Raw genomic sequence first — 25,181 nt, 5'->3', positions numbered from 1 at the left:
AGCTTACACAAAATGGTGTCAGATTTTTCCATCACGTATCATATTACTGACACCAATGGCTCAAAGAATAAAATCCAACTGCCTGATATTCAAAGCAATTTAAGTTGGCCGGAGAGACTCTTTCCCATATACAGCACTCAGCAGACCAGCCACCAGTATTCAGTGGCACTTACTGACCATTTTGGTATCAAACTGTACATGGCATTATGGGGGCAGAGTTGAGGAGGAGCCAGCAGTTACAGAGGTGTTGGCCAATATTTAGTGCCAAAGCCTGCATAGCTAAGTGCAAACAAAAAGCAGTCCTAGTTATATCGGCATGCCTATGCAGCTGCCAGCACTGAATACTGCCTTCCCTGAAGCCTACCTGACTGATCCCTGGCGGTTTAGTGGAGAACAAGCAAGCATGGCATCCACTTGCTATTGCCCGTGACAGCCGCTCCTTTAAAATGGCTACCATAACGTCTATCGGCACCCTACAGTTTTAATTACTTCACATCTACCAGCTACCATTTGTTTTAGGTGTTTCTGCTTGATTTTTCATTTATGTTGTTCTTGCTCATTTTTTTTCGTATTGGTTGTTTGACTATTATGTTTCAACACGTGTGTTAATTGCTTTACATTTTACTAGATTATGTATTTTGATCACTATGGGCATCAGCTTCTGCACCACTACGTCAGAGAAGAGGCAGGACCGCGGCAGAGGGAACGTGCTGCGGAGGCCAACGGCAACCTGCTAGGATCACTAGAGAGACTACGACGGGAGCTCACGGCAGCCATTTCCTATGAGTGATCTGCACGGGGCAGGAGCATAGGAAGATCGCTTCTGCCCCGAAAACCTGCTAGACCACCAGGTAAGGCTTAAGGGATGCAGGGGGGAAGCGGGGGGGGGGGGGGTGGGTCAGAGCTGGCGCGAATATTATTCGCGGTTTTTTTAGTATTCGCGGGCCGGCTCTGCCCTTAACCCCCGAGTATACAGAGGGAGAAGTGTAATTCATATTTCAATGGTGATCATTTTTTAATGTATAGCAGGCTATTACATCATGCTGAGTATTGACTACTAGGGACCCTTGAAATTTGGCTACATCATATTATGATCCATTGAAATCATACTTAAGGTGCACCAAAGTTTATAAATAGGCTGTGCTGCTTAAGAATCTTTAAGGTTGGTTCTCCTTTGATGTGATACATGTATGTTTCATATGGAACTGCTCACCCCCTTTTTAAAACTTTCATTAAGGTATGCACTATTGGTTTATGTAGTTATGTCTTTTTATTTATCCCTCATGTATAAGCTTTTACTGTCAAAAAAAAATTTTTTTAAGTTGTCTGTATTCACTTCTTTATATTTCAGTTAGTAAATTCATTAGATTTTTGAGGTTTTTGTTACCATCTGAAATTGATCTAGACCAGGGGTGTCTAAACTTTTGGCTTCCCTGGGCCGCACTGGCCGAAAAAAAATGTTTCTGGGGCCACGCAAATGCTGCAGCAAGACAGGGGAGGGAGCCGGCAAGATGGTAAACACCCGGGGGCAGCAGAGGAAAACACTGCATCGCTCTCGACCAGGGCCGCAAGTTGGACACCCCTGATCTACACCTATTATTGTATTGAAGTTTATGTTTAATATTCTCACAAGGTCGGATCTAATTACACACTATCTTCCATACCCTCCATTCCAATCTCAGTCTCTATTCACATCAGGCAAGCAAGATTTTATTCACTCCCCTTTTTGACATCATACTTTTAATCTCCTCCCTTTTCTGACATCACTACTTGAGTTTCTCAGGCATCCACAATGATCCATCAATCCTAGGGCTGCAAGACGATTCACCAATCCCATGGCTCCAAATACCTCATGTCCCTTTTTGTTTTGCTTAAATGTCTTCCTTTGCAATCGCACATTTTTCAAAGAATGTGAGTAACATTCCTTTACACAGCACCCTCGAGCAGGACTGGTAAGAACTTTTTTACATCTCTTTTACTTTACCTTTGGTTAAGATACTGGTTTGTTTTTTACCCAGTATAATGTCTTTTTCCCTCTTTTCTTTCTCTTTTAATCGCACTTCTTGCATCTTTGGCAGTATAAGAGTCATATGTTTACTTAAGTTTTTTGCATTTCTCACATGGTTTTCTTTACCACTGATCATTTATTTGGCATTACTCCACCGTGTAGAGGTTTTTGTGTAAAACCGGCAATCACTTCTACTTTACAATATCTAAAGGGCTCCGTGCAACTCACGTTTTTTTTTCTGTTTTTATTTTGCCTTTATGACCATCTCTGTGATAGCACAGTTTCACATTATCTATGTCTTGTTTTATTTCACTGCACTTTTTTTCCTATTCTTTCCTTCCATTACCTCAATAGCACTTGCATTATGGGTATTTGTCACTTTATATAAAAGTTCAGTTTTGGCAATACGTACCGGCTTTGGTATTATTAATTGTATTCCTTTCATTACCGGCATTAGCCCGCTCCACATATTTCTAATATGTATTTTCAATATGTGCTTTTTAATATGTGTTTTTATCTGGTTCTTACGGGCATTTTTCATTCATTCATTCATTTTAAACCATGTTTCTAGATATGTTTTTAGATATCATTTTTATACTTTTTATGATATATTTTGCTCTCAGAAACATAATTTTTAAGTTTTATCCATTAAATCATTCCTACATATATTTTATTAAAATTTAGTTTTATGAACATGAAATGGATTCTTTTAAAGTATAAGTTTTATATTAAATTTATTGTTGAGTTGCGTCTATATATACAGGCTCACTTTTTCATTTGCTTTTTTTAGTATTTAGCCTTTGATCCACATTTCTTTGCATTAGGACTTTTCAGGGTATGTATTTATACTTTAATATTGACGTTCATTCTGTTTTATTTAGTTTTTCCTTCCTCTACGGCATGATGTAGATACCCATCACATTGTTCACTGGAAGGGCTTTCTCCACTTCTTATGTTCCCCTCACAACATCAAATGTAAGTTCACTAATTTACCATCTCCTAATGTGGGGTTAAGATCATGGTTTGATTCCTATACACACTTTCTCACACACTTTTTATTCAGTCACCTTCACAATTTTCAATAGATATTTTCTTGACACCAGTCATTTTTTGACTTGCTAAGTTAATCAGCACTCACAATACGTTTATTCACAAACAAACCACATTCATAACATTATCTCAAGCCATATTTTACTCAACTTTTATTCATAGGCCCCCTGAGGAAGACAGGGTAGTCGAAACACGGACCGTGTTGGGTCCTTATTTCCCATTCTTTGGGTCCTAGACATTTTATCATGTGGATTAAAAGATTGTATCTTCAATAAAGCCTAAAATTCAATGCAAAGAAATGCATTTGGGGATTAATAATTGGAAGGAACCGTATATGCTGGGAAGAGAGAAGCTGATATGCACGGATGGGGAGAGGGACCTTGGGGTGATAGTGTCCGAAGATCTAAAGGCGAAAAAACAGTGTGACAAGGCAGTGGCTGTTGCCAGAAGGATGCTGGGCTGTATAAAGAGAGGCGTAGCCAGTAGAAGGAAGAAGGTGTTGATGCCCCTGTACAGGTCATTGGTAAGGCCTCACTTGGAGTATTGTGTTCAGTTTTGGAGACCGTATCTGGCGAAGGACGTAAGAAGACTTGAAGCGGTCCAGAGGAGGGCGAAAAAAATGATAGGAGGCTAGCGCCAGAAGAAGTATGAGGAGAGACGAAGTAGAGAATGACACGGTGACAAAATTCATCACCGTTCCCTTTCCCGCGGATAACCGCGGGAAATAATCCATTGTCATTTTCTAGTGTCTATTTCAACCTCAGTCCTTCTACACCAGAATTCTTCAGAGCAAAGCTTGCGGGTCAGTGGTTGTGGCCTTTCATACTCTGATTCTTCCCTCTCTTCTTAAAGAATGACATGAAGATGGTTTACCGCGGTTATCCGCAGGGACGGGAACGGTGATGAATTTTGTCACCGTGTCATTCTCTAACTGGAAGCCCTGAATATGTATACCCTAGAGCAGCAGTCTCAAACACGCGGCCCGCGGTCCGCATGCGGACCCCCAGGGACTATTTTGCGGCCCGCGATCTGTCCTCTCCACTTCACAAGTTTTCCGATTGTGGAGAGGACAATCGTGTACAAACCGCAACTGCTGTAATTGGACTTGCAGAAGTCTCTTTTGAGGGAATGTTGGCAAATGGCTCGCCTAAAGCAGGAGTCCCCAATCTGCTTCCCTTTCCGTCTTCACTGCTCTCCCCCAAGCCACCGCAATCGGGGAATAGGCCAGTGCCGAGGTCTTAGCTCTCCCTGCTTATCTTCCCCAGCTCAGAGCTGACCAATTCTCGCCACCTGACATCAATTCTAACGTTGGGGAGGAAGTTCCAGGCCAGGCAATCGCTACCTAGCTGGGCTGGAATGTCCTCTCCGACGTTAGAATTGACGTTGGGTGGTGAGAATTGGTCGGCCCCACGCTGGGGAAGATAAGCAGGGAGAGCTAAGACCTTGGCGCTAGCCTATTCCCCGATTGCAGCGGTGGCGGTCTGTTTCCCAATGGTGGTGGCTTGGGGGAGGGCAGGAAGAAATAAAGAAATAAAGAAAGAAAGGGGGGACAGGGAGACAGAAAGAAAGAAGGGAGACGGGACACAGACAGAAAGGGCGGGCATGGAGAAAGAAAAAAAGAAAGGGGGCATGGAGAGAGAGAGAAAGAAAGAAGGGGGTAGGGTGAAAGAAATAAAAAGTTGGAGGAGGGAAGGAGACAGATGCCAGACCAGGGGAAAGGAAGGAAGGAGGGAGGGAGAGAAAGGAAAGAAAGAGATGTCAGACCATGGAAATAGGGACAAAAGAAGAGAGAGATAGAAGGGAAGGTAAGACATGGAAACGTAGATTTTGAAAAGAAAGCAGAAAAATTGAATATTAAGTTAATGCCAAAGATGGATGCAAAAAACACAAAAAACATAGAAACTGACTTCTTATTGAGAATGCTGCCTATAGAGAGTAATCAAAACAGTTTTTTTGAGCACTCAGAGATATGAAACTCCAAAGGGTGAGCTAATGAAAGCCACCCTGCACAAGGAGTTCACCTTCCAGTCATAGCGACTTCTTGAAACATTGATCACTCTCCGAGACTAGATGTTAGTGTTTTTTGATATATGTTTTTCTGACTTCCTTTTGTTACTTATTATCCCTGACTTTACCAAAAATGGATGCAAGGCAGAAAGTAAAGACGGAGAGAAAAACAGTCAAAGGACAAGAAGGCCCTGGAAACAGTTAAAGCACAGAAAAATAAAGTCGCCAGCCAACAAAGGTAGGGAAAAGAGTTTTACCTCATGCAAAGTTGTCATTTCTTTAATAAGATATTAACTATTTTTTCTGCGGCCCTCCAAGTACCTATAAATCCAAAATGTGGCCCCACTAAGGGTTTGAGTTTGAGACCACTGCCCTAGAGGAAAGGAGAGACAGGGGAGATATGATTCAGATGTTCAAATACTTGAAGGGTATTAACGTAGAACAAAATCTTTTCCAGAGAAAGGAAAATGGTAAAACCAGAGGACTTAATTTGAGGTTGAGGGGTGGTAGATTCAAAGGCAATGTTAGGAAATTCTACTTTACGGAGAGGGTGGTGGATGCCTGGAATGCGCTCCCGAGAGAGGTGGAGAGTAAAACTGTGACTGAGTTCAAAGAAGCGTGGGATGAACACTAAGACTAGGGAGATTAAATAGGGCACATTTAGAGGAAAAGAGAGCCGAGTCAATAGGGCCAGCAATTAAGGCTGATGACTTCGTTGTGGACATGTTTTGTCTAATATTATCGACAAAAAGAACTGTGGAGAAGATGTCCAAGATGCAGGCTTTATATAGTAACATAGGAACATAGTAGATGACTCGGCTCTCTTTTCCTCTAAATGTGCCCTATTTAATCTCCCTAGTCTTAGTGAGATCAAGAAGTGACTTATTCAGAAGGTTAACACTAAAGGGTTCCCAAGACGAATCAATCCCCCCATCCGTCATTAAGCATTTTTTCACAAAGTATTTTGCCTGTCTCTTGGAAAGAAGCAATCGTTCGGCCAATCATTAAAGATCATAAAATCAGTCCAGATGATAAATCAAACTACAGGCCCATCGCCAATATTCCATTTTTAGCAAAATTAACAGAAAAAGTCCTATTTAATCAAATTTCCAAATTCATAGAGAAAACAAACATCTTGCACCCCAACCAGACTGGTTTCAGGCAACACCACATTAATAGGTATGTCAACGGTTATTCACTATCATCTAGACTAGTGTTTTTCAACCGCTGTTCCGCGGCACACTAGTGTGCCGCGAGATGTTGCCTGGTGTGCCGTACGGTGCAGACACTGATTAGGCCTCAGGCCGGGTCCCGCACGCGCTCCCATGAGACTCCCCCGGTCCCCGCTGCTGTTCAATTTCGATCTTCTGCTCTGACGCAACCGGAAACAGGAAGTTGCAGCAGAGCAGAAGATTGAACACTGAGCAGCCGTGCGTGCGCGGCTCTTTGGGAAAGCGTGCATGTCGCCGAAAAACAAAACCTACAAACTAAGGTGAGGCGAAGGGAGAGAGCTGGCTAAACAGTAGGATCGATTGGGCAGGCGAGTGGTGGCTGCGGGGACCGTGCGATCGCTCGTGTTCCCAGCTCAAATTGGAAGGAGGGAGTGAAAGGGAAAAGGATTCTGGGCCAAGGGGATGAAGACGGAAAGAAAAACCCACAGCAGGAAAGAAAGGGAAGGACAGGCAGGTGAGCCAGATGCTAGAAGCAGGGGGGGGAGGAAGAAAGAGGGAAAAAAGCTAGATGGGGTTGAAAAGAAGAGACACACTGGTATGGAAGAGGAAGATAGGGGAAATCTGGACACAAGAAGGTAACAGAAAGAGGGGAAATTATGTGCATGGGGCATAGGGACAGAGACATAAAGGGGACATGCCATGGGGATGGTATATGGACACAGGGGGGGGGGGCAATGACAGATACATAGGGGAGATATTAGAAATGGAGAAAATAGGAGCACAGAAGCGAGATGGTTTGTGGGGATGGGACAGGGACCGAGCTCGCAGGCTCCAGTGGCTTGCACAAATTACATTGTAACGTGCCATGAAAATAAGAGGGAGGAAGGTAGATAGATAAGCCACGTGAGAGGAGCTGAAGGGTAGTAGAAAGGAACAGATGGTAAAGGAGGGAGGGAAGGGTGGTGGTGGAAAGGAATAGGACAGACATTGAAGGAGGGTGGAGAGGAACAGACCCCGAAGGGAAATGTGGAAGACAGAGTGGGAAGAAGACAGATGCCAGACTATGGGGGAGCGGAGGGAAGAAGATGGGTGCTAGACCAATTGGGGGGGGGTGAAGGGAGAGGCACAGTAACAGCAAATGGAAGACGTAGAGAGAAGACACACAGTGGATGGAAGGAATTGAATGAGAAGATGTGGAAAGCAGAAACCAGACAACAAAGGTAGAAAAAAAAATTATATTTATTTATTTATTTTTTGCTTTAGGATAAAATAGTATATTAGTTGTGTTGATAAAAATTTATAAACAAAGCCCTGCCAGCTGAACATCTCTTTCTCTAGTTCAGCAGCAGGAACTTTGATTTATAAGAAAGGAATAAGCTAAATATTACAGTACTAAGGCTTATATGGATGCAGCGGGGACGGTGACGGGGTGGTGAATGGGATGGCAGTGGCGGTGACGGGGCGGTGAAAGGGATGGCGGTGACGGGGCGGTGAAGGGAACGGCTGTTGACAAAGAGCTACGTGTGTGTCTTTCTTCGATTCCAGCCAGAATATCAGCTTTGTGTTCAGCCAAACAGGCCCAGGTTTCGCACTGAATAAAGTATTTTATAATTTTTCACTATTCTGTTTACTTAATATTTCATAATAAAGTAATTATAAAATACTTTCTTTGTGTTTATTTGATTCCTATTCAAGAGAATTACTTTATATATAGTCAATATAGGCACAGAGTCAAATTTTTTAACATTTTCTAATGGTGGTGTGCCTCGTGATTTTTTTCATGAAAAAGTGTGCCTTTGCCCAAAAAAGGTTGAAAAACACTGATCTAGACCACCATAAATTGGTTCTTCTAATCTCTCTTGACCTCTCCTCAGCATTCGACACCATTGATCATGATCTTCTTCTCGAACGACTGGAATCTATAGGCATCACCGATCAGGTTCTAGCTTAGTTTTGTTCCTAGTTTACTAATCACTCTTCATTAGTTTCCTTTAACAACATTATTTCAGAAAAGCTCATCACAAATTTCGGAATTCCCCAAGGGTCTACTCTTTCACCCCTTCTGTTTGACATCTTTCTGGCTCCCTTGATGACTCTCTATCAACCTATAGGATTCAATGCGTTTGCTTATGCAGATGACATTCAACTTCTTCACTCTCTAGACCTCGCAAACCCATTAGAAATTCAATCTATCAATCAGAAACTTAGCCAAGTTTCTGATTGATAGATTGAATCAAATCTGTTGGCGCTTAATGTCAGCAAATCCAACGTCATGCTCTTTCCTTGACAGAGTTTTAATACCCTATGCCCCCACCCAGCTCTTAACAATCAGCATTTGCTGGTCGTTCCCTCCCTTAAATCTATTAGTACAAGGAGACAATATATTTTTCAGTAGTCGCTCCACAACAATGGAATTCCCTCTCAATACACATAAAAGGAACATCTTATTAATAAGTTTAAAAGCAAGTTAAAATGCTTTCTTTTTAAAGATGCTTTTTACTGCTAGTTTTTTAAACCTTTTAATTCCAGCCTTGATCTAAAGTTTTCATCTTTTTACCCCTTCCTATGGTCATATCCCTTATCCGTCTCATTTACTATTATTCATTGTATTTCCTCCTGTTTCCCTTTTTGTCTTGTCTATGTTAAGTGTTTTGTCTATGCATTTTTTTATATTTTATATTGTACCCTTGTATTTATAGCTGTATTATATTTTTTAGATTTGTTCATCACTTTGTATGATTAAGAGATTCATCAAATTTTAAATAAAACTTGGAAAAGAAGAGCAAATACAAAAAGATTGCCTGGCTCCTAAGTTTTCTAAATAATTTTTCCACTATTCACAATAATTTCAGATCTAATGAAAAAATCTACATCTCAAAAGCTAGGTACAAGCTTGGATTACCCTTAGCATTGTTTCAAAAAAGGGAGCCATATCCTGCAAATAATTCATTGTTAACAAATAAACCAGTTCAAAATTATACTACCTTAGAGTTACCAGGGACACAAATCCAGCCCTCACCTTTCCGGAGAATGTTGGTCTGGTCCGAGTACTCCACCAGTGTTGGAATTTGCTCAACAATAGTGAGCGTTCCGTGGCCAAGGCTTTTCTGAAGCTCGATCTTCTTCAAATCAAGAATCATATATTGGTTGTTATAGGTTCCTTTTGGGAGAGAAAGGAAGACAGGTATCTCATATCAAATTCTCTCCTTACAGATCAAAAACATTTTCTGCAATCAGAGATGCAGCATTCAAGTATTATAACCAAACTTTAAATGAGGGTCCTAACCCAGGTCATTACATAACAATTAAAACACAAAAATATGATAGCATTGACTTTAGTTGTATCAAGATGTCATTTTAGTCTTTTTGGATTTATGTAGATATTTTTTAAATTACAATTATTTTATGTAAGGACTACTAGTTGTTTTTTTTTGGTTTGGGGAGTTTTCAGTCAGGTGAGGGGGTGGGGGCAGGGAAGATTTCACACAGAGATTCCCGAAAGAAATCAGACACATAGAACCAAAAAAAATAAATAAATAAATAAAAATAAAGAGGGTGCAGTATTATTTATTTACAGGGTTTATTCTATGCCCACCTGAGGACTGAAAGCCTACCTTGAAGCAGATTATAGAGTTTAATATACATTAGATTTATTTCCTCACTAATAGTGATATAATTACCTGTACAGGCTAATGGACTGATTTCTATATATTTGTGGGTGTTTAAAAAAATTATGAAGTAGTCTTAAAGCCCTTATTTGCCCACAGTCCAAGCAAGGATTAATCCTACCTTATCAACATGGAAGTTTCAAAAATAAAATACCTTATTTTTCACTCCATAAGACACACCCAAGATTTAGAGGAGGAAAACAAGAAAAACATTCTGAACCAAATTCTCCCTTCCAGACTCTGCACACAACCCCAGGCTCTGCACCCTGAACCCCTCCCTGTCAGGCTCTGTACCCTGTCCTCCCTCTGGTGGTCTAGTCGTAGGCCGGGACAGGGCACAGGGCAGGCCGGGACAGGAGACAGGGCAGAACAGGCAGGCCTAGTGGCAGGGCAGGCAGGGGCCTCCCACCCCCCCTACAGAGCCCCCCACACGGAGGCAGGCAAGGTCCCCCCTACCTCAATTTCTCTGGCGGTCCAGCACTGTAGGGCAGGAGCTTTCAGCCTCTTGCCCTTCCATCTGGCTTTCTCCCCAGCGGCAGGCAGTCAGAGCGGCAAGAAGGCAGGCGCGAGTTTTTCACTTCCTGCCTTGCCGCTCCGTGAATGGCAGTCCAGCCCTACAGTCTCCTGTCCTTCTGTCCTTTCTCCCCCCGAACGGCACCGGCAGTGCAGCAAGCAGGCAGGTGCAAGTTTTACACTTCCTGCGTTGTCCAGCACCGCTCTGTGAATGGCTGTTCCGGTTCTCAGAGCGGCAAGGCAGGAAGCGAAAAACTCACGCCTGCTTTCTTGCCGCTCCGACTCTGCCTGCCACTGGGGAGAAAGCCGGATGGAAGGGCAGGAGGCTGAAAGCTTCTACCCTACAGCGCTGGACCACCAGACTGCCGGAAAAATTAAGGTACGGGAGGGGGGCTTAGTTAGTATTCGCTCTATAAGATGCACCCTTATTTCCACCCACTTTGGGGGGGGAAAAGTGTTTTATAGAGTGAAAAATATGGTAGGTTCCCTCAAAACTGGACTCTGAAGAGATGACCATCAGAAATTTAAAACTTACCAGAATTGTACCTGGAGAATATGAGTGCCCAGGATTTGCCACTGTCGGCCATCATGTTGGCAATTCTGACTCTTTGCCAACTGAAAAGGGCTTGAGGTATCACATGTTGAAACAAAGATTTATTAAAGATGGAGTTTGTGGTTTGTAGCATCACTAGACCACTGCCCAGAAGGTAAAAATCATCCAGTGACTCCAAAAAACCTATGCCACAAAAAAAAAAAAAAAAAAAAACAAACCCAAGTCTTATATTATTGTACAGGAACTTTTGCATGGTACTGTACATCCCACACAAAAGTGTGAATGTCCCTGCAGCACCTGCTATATTCCAGGGCCAAGACCCACAGAGGAAACAAAATCCTTCTATCCTCTCCAAAAATCTGAAAATGTAAAGAGCTAATACAGTATAATCCCATTATACCGGACTCGCTTATAACGGAACCTCGCATATAGCGGACGAGGTCCGCTGGTCCCGGCCGAGCGCCATTATAAACATACAGAAAATCATCGGATATAGTGGACTCGCATATAACGGACTTTCGGATATACCGGACAACTATTTTGGTCCCCAGAGCCGCTTTTAGCTGTAGTTTTATTCAGCTATAATGGACATGCAGGCTCCGCCTACAAGGCACGTGGCATGCCAGTGATATAGTATCAAAATGCAGCCCAGAAGAAAATGACATAGTATTTTTCTTTCCAGTACAGTGTTCTGGTTTGCAATCATTTCGTGCCATACCAATATTTTGCTGAGTTTTGTTCTTGATGTTGCTGATTTGGTTATGCAGCGACTGTTGTTCATCGATTTATGTTGTTTCAAGATGCCCTAAATAAAGTTTTTTTTAAAATGTAACTCTGGATATAACGGACTGTTTTTCCAGGTTCCTTGAAGTCCGTTATAACGGGATTATACTGTATTGCAATACATTTTAAACCTGTTCTATCTTTCTGGTGACTGACTAGGTAAGCATGAATCATACTATTTGACAACTAGCACAAAGCATACTTTCACTATGGGCTCCTTTTACTAAGCTGCGCTAGCGGTTTTAGCGCGCGCTAAATTGCCCCGCGCACTAGATGTTAATGCCATCATTGAGCTGGCGTTAATTTCTCCGCGTAGCACAGGGGTTAACGCGCACTAAAAACGCTACCACGGCTTAGTAAAAGGAGCCCTATGTTTTCATTCTAAGCAGGAATGGCTCGATTTAGAAATACAGTACACAATTAGATAATCAAACGGGATACATCCTCCTGTACCAGAACATCCTATATACTGTCAGCATAGCTATTGCTAGCAATCAGCATTTTCAGTTGGCAGAACTAATGTCAGCAAAGGCCTATGGGAAATTATCTGACTCTGGAATGTTGATGCAGAATTCTGCATCAACATTCCAGAGTCAGATAATTTCCCATAGGCCTTTGCTGACATTAGTTCTACCAACTGAAAATGCTGATTGCTAGCAATAGCTATGCTGACATATACCATCCAAAAACAGATGTCTCATCTGGTCTTAGAACCTTCTATGAAAGGAATTACATCACCACCACCCTCCATCCCACCACCTCATTCTATAACTTGTTGCCTAAATGTAGATGCCATTGTGTACCCACATTTATAGAACACTAACATATTCGACTATTCTACTGTATAATGCAGGCACACAACTTGCTTAACGCATAACTTCAAGGAGGCATATAATTGGGCAGGGTTATGAGTTATGCGTGTATCTTGCCATACTCAGGCGCACTCACTTACCCTTATCATTCGCATGGCAAAGTGGGTGTGCCAAAATGTGGTGCACAGATGCCGACATACTCTACAACAGCATCCTGAGATATTAAGGTGCCGACACTGTGGTGCCCAGTTACAGATTTCACCCCATCCACCCCCAAAAGGCAAAGTAATTCATGCCATGAAACCTAAATCAATTCTATTGCATTATTTCTTAACTCACCTCCAGAAGAGATGGAATAATAAGTTAAATGGCATCCTATATGTATTTGAATACCACTATCCAATCGGTCTTCTCCTAGACCCTTCCAAACCTTGCTTCATAGGTCGTAACTTGATCTTTCTTTTTAACTCTGGTCAGGAGTGTATGTTTCTTTGCCAGCAACTTAACAACATGTTCACCATTTGCACCAAGGAACATACACACTTCTCTAACTCCCAAACCACCCACAGTCCTTTCAGCTACCCCAGAGGGTGTTTTAATCATTTGTATTCTCTGGAACCTACCAGGATAGCTGCTGAAGGACATTCTTCCGGTGCTGGTGTTTTGGTCTCTGATATTGAAGTCCCAGTGTTTGTAAATCCTCAGGGTGGCTGCGTATGTGTACCAGCTGGAGTGAGCAAAAAGGACATTTTCAAATCCGGGTAGAACCTGGAAACAAGACAGAAACCTTGATTAAACTGCATATCATGCTAATGAAGTATACAACATTTAATTAGATATCAGTTCAGAGGGCAGCTACTAAAGTGGGAAGGGGCCTAAGGCCCTGATTGGCCCAAGTGCCTAAGGTCCCTCCTATGGGAGGAGTCTTAGGTATCTAGGTCAATCAGGGCCTTAGGAAGGAAGTGGAAGGCCCGCCATTTTGAAGATGCGGGCCTGCCGGCAGGAGGAGGTGGGCATCCCTCTTGTCAGATTTCTACAAGGGGGGGCTAAAAGGGGGGCATATCCAGGTTTTGGGCAGTCAGTGATGTGGAGGAGGTCCGGGTGACCAAGGCAGAAGAGAGCAGGCATCCCTCCTGCCGCTCTTATTTTGCAGAGGCCGTTGTTGTGGGGGGTGGCTGTCATCAGTGGGGTGGGAAGCAACATGATTTTTTTTTTTTTTTTAATGAGGACAGGAATGGTGCATGACATCAGTGCCATTGAGGAAAAAAAAAAAAAAAAAAAGTCTTCCTGCCCTGAACAGCTGAGTGGCAGGAGGCTGCTTCGGAGCTTCCCCTCTCGCTCAGCTGTTCAGGCTTCCCCTGCCAGCTCTGCACATATGTGAAAGTCGCTTTTCCAACAACTATCCTCCTCAGGAGCCCAGAACAGATTACAAGGATACGTACACAGTAGTTTACAGGATCAATAAAAAACTACAGAAAATTGAGATGGTTTTTGATACATACATTTTATGGAGAAACTAAGACCATACACGCTATAGTTAATCTACATGCTACAGGATCAATAAGGAGCTACAGGAACAATACACGCTATAGTGAATCTACATGCTACAGGATCAATAAGGAGCTACAGGAACAGTACACACTATAGTAAATCTACATGCTACAGCATCAATAAGGAGCTACAGGAACAATACACGCTATAGTGAATCTACATGCTACAGCATCAATAAGGAGCTACAGAACAGTACACATGTTAACAGAAAATTGACACCCATGCTATGGGATGGTTGAGAACACCTATGCTTTAATTAAACTAAGAGAATACAAGCCATACAGAGTCTCAGAATCGTATCTGCATGGCTGAAGTAGATAAGTCTCAGAATGGTATCTAATGGGGTGGGATTACGACCAACCTCCGCAAAACTAATTGGCATGAAAAGTCGGTTGAACATCGACTGCCATTTTAAAATTGGACAATTAATTAGTTCACATTGACCCACACAGTCTTAATGACTAATTTTTGTGCATCCAGGCCCTTGTCTTGGTACAAAAATGCTTTTAAGTTTTCTGAACCTGAAATAGTGGTCACAAGATGAGTGAGTGATAGTTGGTTCCAGCATTTTGCTAATTAATATTGGATGGATAAAGTAATTTGTCTGGTAGACTTAAAATTCCTAGCATACAACAATAAAAAGTGAGAATAAATGTAAATGCTGCAGTTAGCATTTGAAGTCAATGCAGAATATAGTGTTTAAATATTAGGGGCTCAGTACATCTTGGCTTATATACCACATTGCTTTGGGGAAGGCGATGGCTTCCGCAACCGAGGGCGTTATTTGGATTTTGGCGTTATTTGGATTTTATAATATAGCCTCGCCCAAACCCAGGGAATGTCAGCATTTATCTTCAGAGCCCTTTTGATGGGAAAAAAAGCCATCCTCACCAACTGGCTCTCCCGTGATCTCCCGTCATATGCACAATGGAGATCCCTAATGATAGTGCACGCAACACTGGAGAGACGCATGGTGGGAGACTTGACTCTTGGCCCGGGTCGCAAATTTTGTCAGGTGTGGGAGCACTTCTGGCAGGACCTCACACCGCGTGCTCACAGTAGACTTTTGAATCTTTAAGATTTTATTCCCACTCAGCTTTTGGACTGGCCATGGATTCTTGGGGAGGGGAGGGGAGGGGGGATGGGAGGGGAACTGATTATATTGTTGAAAATGTTATTTCCTGAATGGTACTACTGTTTGTATTTGCTTCTTACTGCTGGAATAATAAAAATCATTTAAACATAAATATTGGGGGCTCAGTCTTCTACATGATCAGAACTTGAACTAGAACTCAGCACTATAGAAAGTGCAGTAAAACCTTGGATTGCAAGTAACTTGGTTTGCAAGTGTTTTGCAAGACCAGCAAAACATTTTATTAAATTTTAACTTGATATACAAGCAATGCCTTGCAATACAAGTACATACAGTATACATGCGTCACATCATCACAACTGAGCCGATTGTTCTTCTCTCTCTGACACTGCAGGAGTGTAGTGACTGTTCTAAATGAGCGAGGTCTTGCATTACAAGTGCATATAGTATTTTGTATTAATGTTTTTGGGTTGTTAAATGAATCGCCGAGTTTCCATTATTTCATATGGGGAAATCGCTTTGATATACGAGTGCTTTGGATTACAAGCATGCTTCTGGAACGAATTATGCTCATAAGCCAAGGTTTTGAGGAAGGGGAGGAAAAGTCCTGTAAGCTCAGGTGAAGACCCCCGAGAATTTCCCTGTGACAGCAAGGCCAATACAGCTAAGACCTAAAATGGTTGCTGAAAAAGTAAAATGGGCTCTCTGACTAGAAATTATCAACTCTGAAAGACACTTCTGCTTTTTCTTAGAAGCAGAGGGCGTAGTTAGAGAGAAAACCATTCTGGTGAAAAATATAAGTAGCATGATAACTTTATGAAAGAAAGACGAACCACGGACATAAGTGTACAAGAAGGCTAACCACAGAGCTGGAAAACCGTTAGGCCCAGATGCTCTAAAGAGGAACTTGGTATATTAAAAGGACATTTACGGGGAGGTGAGGGAGAAGCATATGAAAAAAGGCGTGACACAGAATCACTCAATTATGTTAACCAATCCATAGATTAATAAATAAGATAATGAATATGATTAACCAATGACAGTGTGAAATGTAACATACACCAACATGGACCAGAGCTGTCAGAATCGTATAAAAGAAAGCTCCTTGAACCAAGGAGTCAGAACTCTTTGGAAGTTCTCTATCAGTCTGGCCAGCCTGGTTTATGCTCTATCACTCTGTATGCTGTGTGATTTGTTCCTGTAAGCTATTACTATTTGATTATTAAAAACTCATATTATTTGTATCAGCATAAAGAGAGTTGAGTGGTCTGTCTGTGAAGGCCTAGGGTTTTCAGTTTTACTGTACTTGCAAAAGAAATATACAATTACAGTGGAAGATCTGAAAGAATTTTTTTTTTCTTGCAATTATAGAATTACCTTGATAAGGGCAGAGCAGTGACCCATGTCCCATCTGAAGTCCCCACGTGTTCTCCAGTTGATGAACTGCCAGTCAGTTTTTACATGAGGAAACAGCACAGGGATAAGGTCCAAGAGATCTCCAATTCCATTCAGGAGCAAGATGCTAATTATAGACAGTGGCTAGATACACGGGGAAGAAAACAAGCAAACCATTTTTCAGTCATACATCTGCATTGAAGAGGCTGACCTGCCTTTGGTTCAGAGCTGTTTCATATCATATTTTACAGTGTTGTCACCCGAATTTCAAATACATGAAAATTATGCTCCTGTGAAAGTTCAAAGTTCCTTCTCTATGAAAGAAATCACTGACCTTTGATGTACTGCACCATTATAGTAATTTTGGTAATAAGAGCTAACCTGATGAAGGAGGAGTAGCTTAATGGTTAGTGCAGTAAACTGGGAACCAGGAAAACCAGGTTCAATTCCCACTGCAACTCCTTGTGACTCTGAGCAAGTCCCTTAACCCTCCATTGCCCCAGGTACAAAACAAATACTTGCATGAAATATGTAAACTTTTGATTGTAACTACTGAAAAGCAGTACTGTATATACTTTAATATAAACCGAGGTAACCTTTCCCCCCAAAAAAAAGGTGACTCGAATATAAAATGGGGGATTAATATTCAAATGCAGTGTCTTGCCAGGCTCTGCACCCAGCCCTCATCCCTGCTAGGTTCTGTACCCTGCCCCCCTCCCGATACCTTGCAGGCCTCCATCGGGCATGTTGTAAGTCCTGGTGGTCCAGCGAAGAGCTGGGAGAGGTGGGATCCCTCTCGCCTCCTGTCCCAGCTGACTCTTTTACCTCCCTCCTGCCTCCCTCGCATACCTTTCGAATCTCTGGTGGTCCAGAGGTGAACCATGGCAAGAGCGACCTTCTTTCGCTCCTGCCTGTGCAGAGCCGCTAACTGATTGGCTGCCATGAGAACTTGTGGGTGAGAGGGAAGTAGGCAGGGAAGGATACTGGACTCACCATATGGGGAGGGAAAGGAGGATGGGAGATAAAAAGATCAGCCTGAGCTGAGTAGAAGGAGGGGTGGAGTAGGGGAGATGCTGCACTTAGGAAAAGCCTGAATGAGTGATGCTGGAGCAAGGTGGAGAACAGTAGGGCTGCTTACCTCAGGAGGCAAATGAGAGGGAGAACCTGGAAATGATAGGGAGGGGGAAGGTCCCGCGCATCAGATAAGAGACCCTGCCAACAACCCTAGCCGATGTCGAGTGGGAACCCTCCTTGAAATTGGACAAGTTGACATAGAATTATCCCATATTTAAAATTAATTTTACTCATTTTTTTTCTTTTACCGGTTTTGGCTTTTTTAGTTTATGATTTTTTTTGCTTTAACTTGTGATTTCTTTTGTTTTTCCTTTTTCTGCCACCTCTCTGGGTGGGCAAAGAAGAGCTGTAAGCCACCTCTCAGGTTCAATGAAACCATGTGGCTTGGCTTCTCCGACAGTGGGAGCAACTCTTCCCAATCCTGTCACTATAGCAGGTATCAATTTATGTGACTGGGCTGTTTTTATTGTTGAGATTAGCAGTTCCAACTACCTAAATAAAGTTGGTTACATATAAGAATCACCATATTCTGGTCAACCAGCACAGTCTAGCAGCCACAAAGTCATCTCTACCTACTTACTAATTTTCTCTCTCTCCACCAACTCTACTTGTCTTAATCCTCTCTTTCCCCTCTTGCACTTTTAGCTGTGTTAACTTCTTAATGCCTGTAAAGCATACAGTATTGTTATAACCTTTACATTAAAACATTTTCTTTCTCTGCAGGAAAAGGTAATGCCTGATGGTGAGGTTATAGCTCCAATAATATTGCTTTGGTCTTGAGTTATATATTTATTTTGTTTTAATTTGTTGTTTTGATATCTTGCAATCTGCTAAAAATTTTAGGTTTGAGTGGAATAGATTTTTTTTTTTAAATAAATACATATTGCAGAGATGCCCTTCAATGGTAGGAAAGAACTGACCATGTATTTTCTTCTGCAGAAAAATAAGTTACTCTATCCCAATGTGTTTCAATATAAGATTATAGAAAGCCACATTTCCACTCTTGGAAACCTTCTCTGATCTAACGTTGTAACCCTTCTTCCATAACTCTTTTTGTAATCCACTTTGAACCGAAAGGTAATGGCGGAATAGAAATCTGTAATGTAATGTAATGTAATGTCCATTTAATCCCACACATAAACCTTCAACCATCCTAACTGAAACCAAATGTAATAAGTGAATGAGTTCATTTAGGCATCGCTTACCTTTTGAGCACATTGTTTTGCCCACTCCGCTGCCCCGTCATGCAGTCCATCAAGTTGGGCTATAACATAGCCTGTATGTCGCCAAAATGGGTCACCCTGGTTGAGTGTTATTTGATCTTTGGTCCATTGGTATTGCTTCCTATGAAGTACAGAGAAGATCTTTGTAGAAATATCTAGATTGTAATTTGTAAACAATAAGGAAGTGGAGTTGTAGAGCCAAAGAGGAGGCAGAAGGGCTGGGGCAAGAGCAATAGAGGAAGAGGGGTTGGATTAGGGAGAAGAATGATGGCTCTCTGCTCCAGGCTCAGCTCCTCCCCTCCTCTTCCCTTGAGGCTGCAGAAAATGAGGAGCTCAAGATATGTTGGGAACTGCACTCAAGCGTTGCAAAATCCTCACTCAACAGGATACAACCATCAAAAAAGAAGAACACACCAACTTGTATAATTCTTCATCTTTCTTTATTCAAAAGTATTTTCTCTTGCTCCCAAGCTCAAATGCCCGACGGGACCCGTTTCGCCAAACTGGCTTTTTCAAGGGTTCCAGCAAGGAGCACTCATTTTGGATTCCTCTTACTTTCAGGGCAGGAGCAATGACATTGGCGAAACGGGTCCCGTCGGGCATTTGAGCTTGGGAGCAAGAGAAAATACTTTTGAATAAAGAAAGATGAAGAATTATACAAGTTGGTGTGTTCTTCTTTTTTGATGGTTGTATCCTGTTGAGTGAGGATTTTGCAACGTTTGGAATTGTTCTATTTACCTCACTTCCTATCTTCAAGACTAACTTTGTATTGTTAACTGCACTCAAGCCCCAGTCTCCCAGAAATTAAACCCTGGAAACACCTATGTCCAGGGGTTCAATAGATGGCAACGGGGCAGAAGTGAGGAGAAAAGGAAGCCTGAACTAACTGAACGTGCTGCAAGTGTCTTATGTTATGGTGACTAAGTATACCATTAACTGTTTAGAACAGAACAGAAAGACTAATGTCCAGTGGTTGGAATACTTAACCTTGAAGAGGGAACTTGGGATCAATTTGAAGATATGGGCATTCTCTTTTTCTGTCCTTATCTTCTATCAAGTCAGTATTTGGCTGACAGCAGTCAGTGTTTGTGTTTATTTTAAACCCTGACTGTTGCAGGCTAAGTCAGACTCCGATATTTCATGTCAGGCCACATCTAGGCACCACCCTTGAATATCCAGATCTAACCAACCTGATACTGGCTGCCCAAACTAAGTGGGTCCTGCCAGAAACCACGTAAATGGATCTGTTAATTTATTTTACTCCCTCCTGACATCAGCACCCCACCCCTGGGAAATGCCCCCATACCTATAACCTATAGTTCCGCACCCCCCAAAAAGAGTTTATCATCCTCGATTATTCAGTGAGTAGCCTAGGCAGCAGCAATCCCCACTCACTTCTGACCCCAGTGGCTCCTTCTAGAAAATGGCCACTGTGAGCTCTAGTGGTGGTCTCACAATACTTCCACTAGAGGTCAGGCATCCATCTATAGAAGCATGACCTGTATCTCTAGGACTACAGAGACTACCACTAGAGTTCACGGTGGGGTCATTCCTCGTTAAGTGGTCTAGGTCTCTCCACATGACCATTTCAGAAGTTGGATATGTGCAAAGTCTTACAGCTGGATCTCAACTTCTTCCAAAGTTAGTGGACTCGTTATCGGGGCCACTTTTTTCATTCCATGGAAGATAGTGCCAAAACGTCACATTTGGGTTTGGGTTGTAGAAAGGATAGTTGCTTGAATAAGCTAAGAGTCATATTTCTTGAACAACTGATACATATTTTGGTGTATCACGAGGGGATCACAAAGTTGATGAAAAAGCTTGTCGTGGAATATGCCATGCAATAGCTTATTTGCATATTACAAAATAGGATGTCAAGGATGCCCTTTTTTTACCACTGCATGTATACACTTGTGAATAATGCATGCATTTGAGACCTAACTTCTGGCCAAAGAAAGGCCGGGTCAAATATGAAACAGAATGACTTTAGTAGCAAAAAAGATGCTCTTTCAAGTGATATAAAAATTTTTTAAAATGGACAATGTGGGGGGCGTGGCTTGAAGCGCAACAAACATGGCCGGTTGATTAAGAGGCTCACTAACCAAGGCATATATTTATAAGAATTACTTAGTGAAAAAGTAAGGTTTTTTCAAAATAATCGCTGGCAGATTGAATATTTAAAGGATGGCTTCAATACAAACCAAAATTGATGCAGCCTTTACAGCGGGAGCAAAATCAAAGCATTTAAAGCCGGATCCTGTAACGGCTGCTAGCATTCCCTTACCCGCTGAAGCTGGGGAGACTGTGGATATTGGCGTGGAGCTTTGTGCTATTAAAATATTGCTCAAAGAAACTTCAGACAATATGGTGGTTGTATGTGAGGAAGTGACCTAATTAAAGGTGCAGAAGGAAATAGCTAATCAGCGTATGGAGCAACTCGAGAGTCAAGTTACAAAAAATGAAGGTGAGCAAGTGCAGTGCAGCAAGGATCGAGTGGCCTTAAAAGAAATTGAAAAACAAATGGAAGCGTATGAGAACTTTTCGCATCAGAACAATTTGAGGGTATTAGGATTAGCGGAGTGGGCTGAAGGAAAGGATTGTGAATCTTTCTTGGAGGCTTTGATTCCCAAGTTGCTTCCCTCTCTAGCGGGCACACTTTAGAAATAGAAAGAGCCCATAGAATTCCCGCACAAAAGATTAACGGTCAAACAAGACCCAGACCGTTAATCTTTCGGGTCCTGCGTTTTCAGAAAACTTTGGAAATTCTGAGACTTGCCAAGGCTAACAGGCAGCTAAAGTACCAAGGGTCCAATTTACTCTTCGTGCCAGACTTTGCAAAAAAGACCGCAAATAAGCGAAAGGAATTTTTATCACTACGGCCTCAATTACGTTTGGGGGCAAAATATGGCCTTTTTTATCCGGCGACAATGAAAGTTACCCACGAAAATCGGACTGTGCAATATGATGACCCAATAAAATTAAAAAAATCATCTTTCTCAAAGGGGTGAACCAATGGATTAAAAGTCTAAATATTATAAGGCGGTTCTCCTAAGCTTATGTACAGTTACACGGAAAAGAATTGGATTGTGAATAAGAAAAAGTTCAGTTAGAAATAGATTGAAAGTGGATTATTTAAACTGAAATAACAAGACTGAAATGTTTTGAGACTGAATGAATAAATTGAATAAAGATGTAGTGATGTGTCTAAAAATTCAAAAGTTTGGAAACAAAATTGGTGTTAAGAAAAGAGGTTAAATGAGAAGAGGATGCAGCCTGAAAGTGTTATGGATGCCTTGGAGTGAGTAGTCATGACTGAGATCTTACATAGGTACTATATATCTTAAAAGAAGAAATACTGACAATTATTTGTTTACAGTGAAGCGAACCACTAACTGAAGAGGATTAAACTAGTAAGCTTTAGAGATGTTTATAGGTTTGGATGGTTTAACATGAAAGAAATTTGGATTGGGGAATTGGTAAAGACTCACTAAAAATGGAATACTGGAAATTATTGGAATAACAGAACTGGTATGTTGAAAGTTTGAAGGAAAGGGGAAAAAAAGGAAATGGAAATAGGATGCATTGATGATGAATACAAAGGTTTTAAACAAAATTGTCATGCTAGGCTGTTAAAGTTGGATTGTAGTGGGGGTTAAATTTAATGAATGGAGTTTGGAAAGTGAAACTGATGTGAAGTTGTTGGTTTGATATATTATAATTTGAAGATGAATTGAAATCTATTTTTAATGAGGATGGGCTGAGTTTTATTGATTACATGGAGCTTGTTTATTCCAAAAGAAGTAGGTTGGCAATGGGTATTATTTTAGAAGTGTTATATTTATTATTATATGATGATAGGTAATATATTAAAGAACATTTGATATTCAAATTATTCTATATTAGATTAAATATGGTAATTTGAGTATTTCTTATTATATTTTACGATCTTCTAAAGAAGTCTTGTATATTAATCATTAATTGATTGATTTATTAAAGGTGGATATAGAAAAGGGCGATTAATTAATACTTATTTTTATAAATCAATTCCTCCTATTATTCGTAGGTCAAAGAAAGATTTTTAATGAATTTAATCGATTAATTCGCTTAATATAATTATTTGAGATTGGATTCTTATGAAAAGTATGAATTCAATATAAGGATAATCTACTACACTATGTTTATTTTAATTACTCATTAGCTTAAAAAATTAATGATATTAAAATATATATCTTATATATTGTTCAATAAGTGATATGATTTAATATAGGTTGATTTAAGGGTGAGGGTGATTATTTATTATAATTATTTTATTAGCTTAAAGGTTTAGTGATATCAGAAGAATATTAAATGTTACATATTATATTATACTGATATATTCAAGTTAATTAATTATATAAGTTAATATGTTATTAAATCTCTTCCTTATGAAATATGAATGATGAAGTGTATGCTAATATGTATTGAAAAAAATTTTTTAAAAATTTTTTTGATTGGACTTTGTATGTTTAATGATAGAATTTTAGTAGGCTATCAGGTTACATAATGGTACTGATATGCTTATTCTTAAAAAAATTATTAGGGAATTATTAGGGAATTAATAAGTTATTATAGGTGAGAGGATATTAACTGATTATTGATTTATGTTAATAATAATAATATAAACAAATGATGATTATATTTATATCAATAATAATAAAACTCTAAGCGCGCATGCACACTTAGAGTTTTGTGATTCCTGGCTCCGTGAGGTGTGCCTCTATTCTGAATTCGATTTTCAAACACGGAGGCAGGCCGCTCGCCAAGACAACTGAGCATAAGGCGAAAGCCCGCACCGAAGAAAAACAGTGTTTTAAAAGGCTCCGATGGGGGTGTTGGTGGGGAACCCCCCCACTTTACTGAATATAGATCGCATCGGCATTGTGGGGGGTTTGAACCCCCCTTATTATACTGGAAACTTAACTTTTTCCCTGTTTTTTAGGGAAAAAGTGAACTTTTCAGTATAATGTGGGGAGTTACATCCCCCCAAACCCCCCCCAACGCCGGTGCGAGCCCCACACCGCCCGTCGGAGCCCCTTAAAACACTGTTTTTCTTTGGCGCGGGCTTCCGCCTTGCGCTCAGTTGTCCCGGCATGCCTTTGACCTGTCCCCCTGCCACTTGCCTCGCCGTAAAATGGCCTAAAGTATGCACGAGCGTGCGCCTAGGTATCTTTAGCTTCCCAGGCATGCCGGAGCTGCACTTACGCTGCTGTTCTCGCCGGTCCAGTGCGACACTGGACATTGGTTGTGCGACACATCCCCCTGGAGCACGAATGAGGTGCTGAGCAATGCGAGCCGCTCCCCAGCAGCAGCCGCTGCTCTTCCGAAGTGCCCCGGGGAGACATGAAGCTGGCAGGGCCCGAGCAGGAGCAAGAGCAAGGGCAGGGTCCCCGCAGGGGGAAGGCGGCAGGTGCCCCCTCCAGCACCATGATCACCGGCGGGCGAGGAGTGGATTGACAGGAGCCGGGCTCAGGGGCGCGGGACGCCACTGGGGAAGGGGCGGCGGCGCCACCTGCTGGCAGAGATCCAAGAGGACACCCAAGCGGAGGGGAAAGGGCATTTTGCTCGCCAGGTCCCGACCAGGCATCACCTGAAAGGCACTTTTGATAATTTTCCTCCTCTAGAATGCACGCAAAATACCGCTGCTGTTGCTGCACAGGAAAGTTGGGGGGGAGGGAAATGCTGCTGCACAGGGAAGTGGGATAGGGGCAGGGAGAGAGACAGATAGACAAAGGACAGAAAGAAAGACAGGGACAGGTAGAAAGACAGAAAGACATATATTCTAGCACCCATTAATGTAACGGGCTTAAAGACTAGTTAGTATTATATTAGTATGAAGATTATTTTAATATTAAGGAAATTTAATTTCAAGTTTATGTGATCAAATGCCTGGGTGAGTTTCTGTTCACTGGTCATGATGTGCGTTTTCAAGCAGTTGCATTACTTTGGGGGTGGGGATGGGGTTTTTTAAATAAGGGTAAATGGATGTGTATAAGGTATATTATTTTAGGTTGGCCATGGTTTAATGTAAGTTCCTTATGTTGGTGCCCTGTGATAATTATATTATAATGTCTTTGAAAATATATTCGCTAAATGTCAATGGGCTCAATCACCCAATAAAGAGAAAAAATATTATCTTTTTTAAAAAGGCACGAGGCGGATATATATTTTTGCTTGGAAAGGGGAGTGAGACAGGGATATCCGTTATCTCCTTTGCTGTTTGATATTGTTTTGGAACCCTTA

The 25,181-nt window shown here is 41.5% G+C and overlaps 1 protein-coding gene across 1 annotated transcript in view; it reads right to left on the bottom strand.

Moving 5' to 3' along the window:
- PLBD1 (phospholipase B domain containing 1) overlaps positions 1-25,181 on the bottom strand; it is a 96,295-nt gene that overhangs the window by 37,564 nt on the left and 33,550 nt on the right. Inside the window, exons 4-8 of the mRNA XM_033935207.1 lie at positions 18,885-19,023; positions 16,588-16,749; positions 13,190-13,334; positions 10,954-11,154; positions 9,257-9,397 (exon numbers count right to left, since the gene is read on the bottom strand). Of these exons, the coding sequence (XP_033791098.1) occupies positions 9,257-9,397; positions 10,954-11,154; positions 13,190-13,334; positions 16,588-16,749; positions 18,885-19,023 (788 nt within the window). The remainder of the gene's footprint in view (positions 1-9,256; positions 9,398-10,953; positions 11,155-13,189; positions 13,335-16,587; positions 16,750-18,884; positions 19,024-25,181) is intronic.

Source organism: Geotrypetes seraphini, chromosome 2, assembly GCF_902459505.1.
Source record: "Geotrypetes seraphini chromosome 2, aGeoSer1.1, whole genome shotgun sequence".
NCBI classification, from domain to species: Eukaryota; Metazoa; Chordata; class Amphibia; order Gymnophiona; family Dermophiidae; genus Geotrypetes; species Geotrypetes seraphini.
This window is presented reverse-complemented; position numbering and strand designations above follow the sequence as displayed.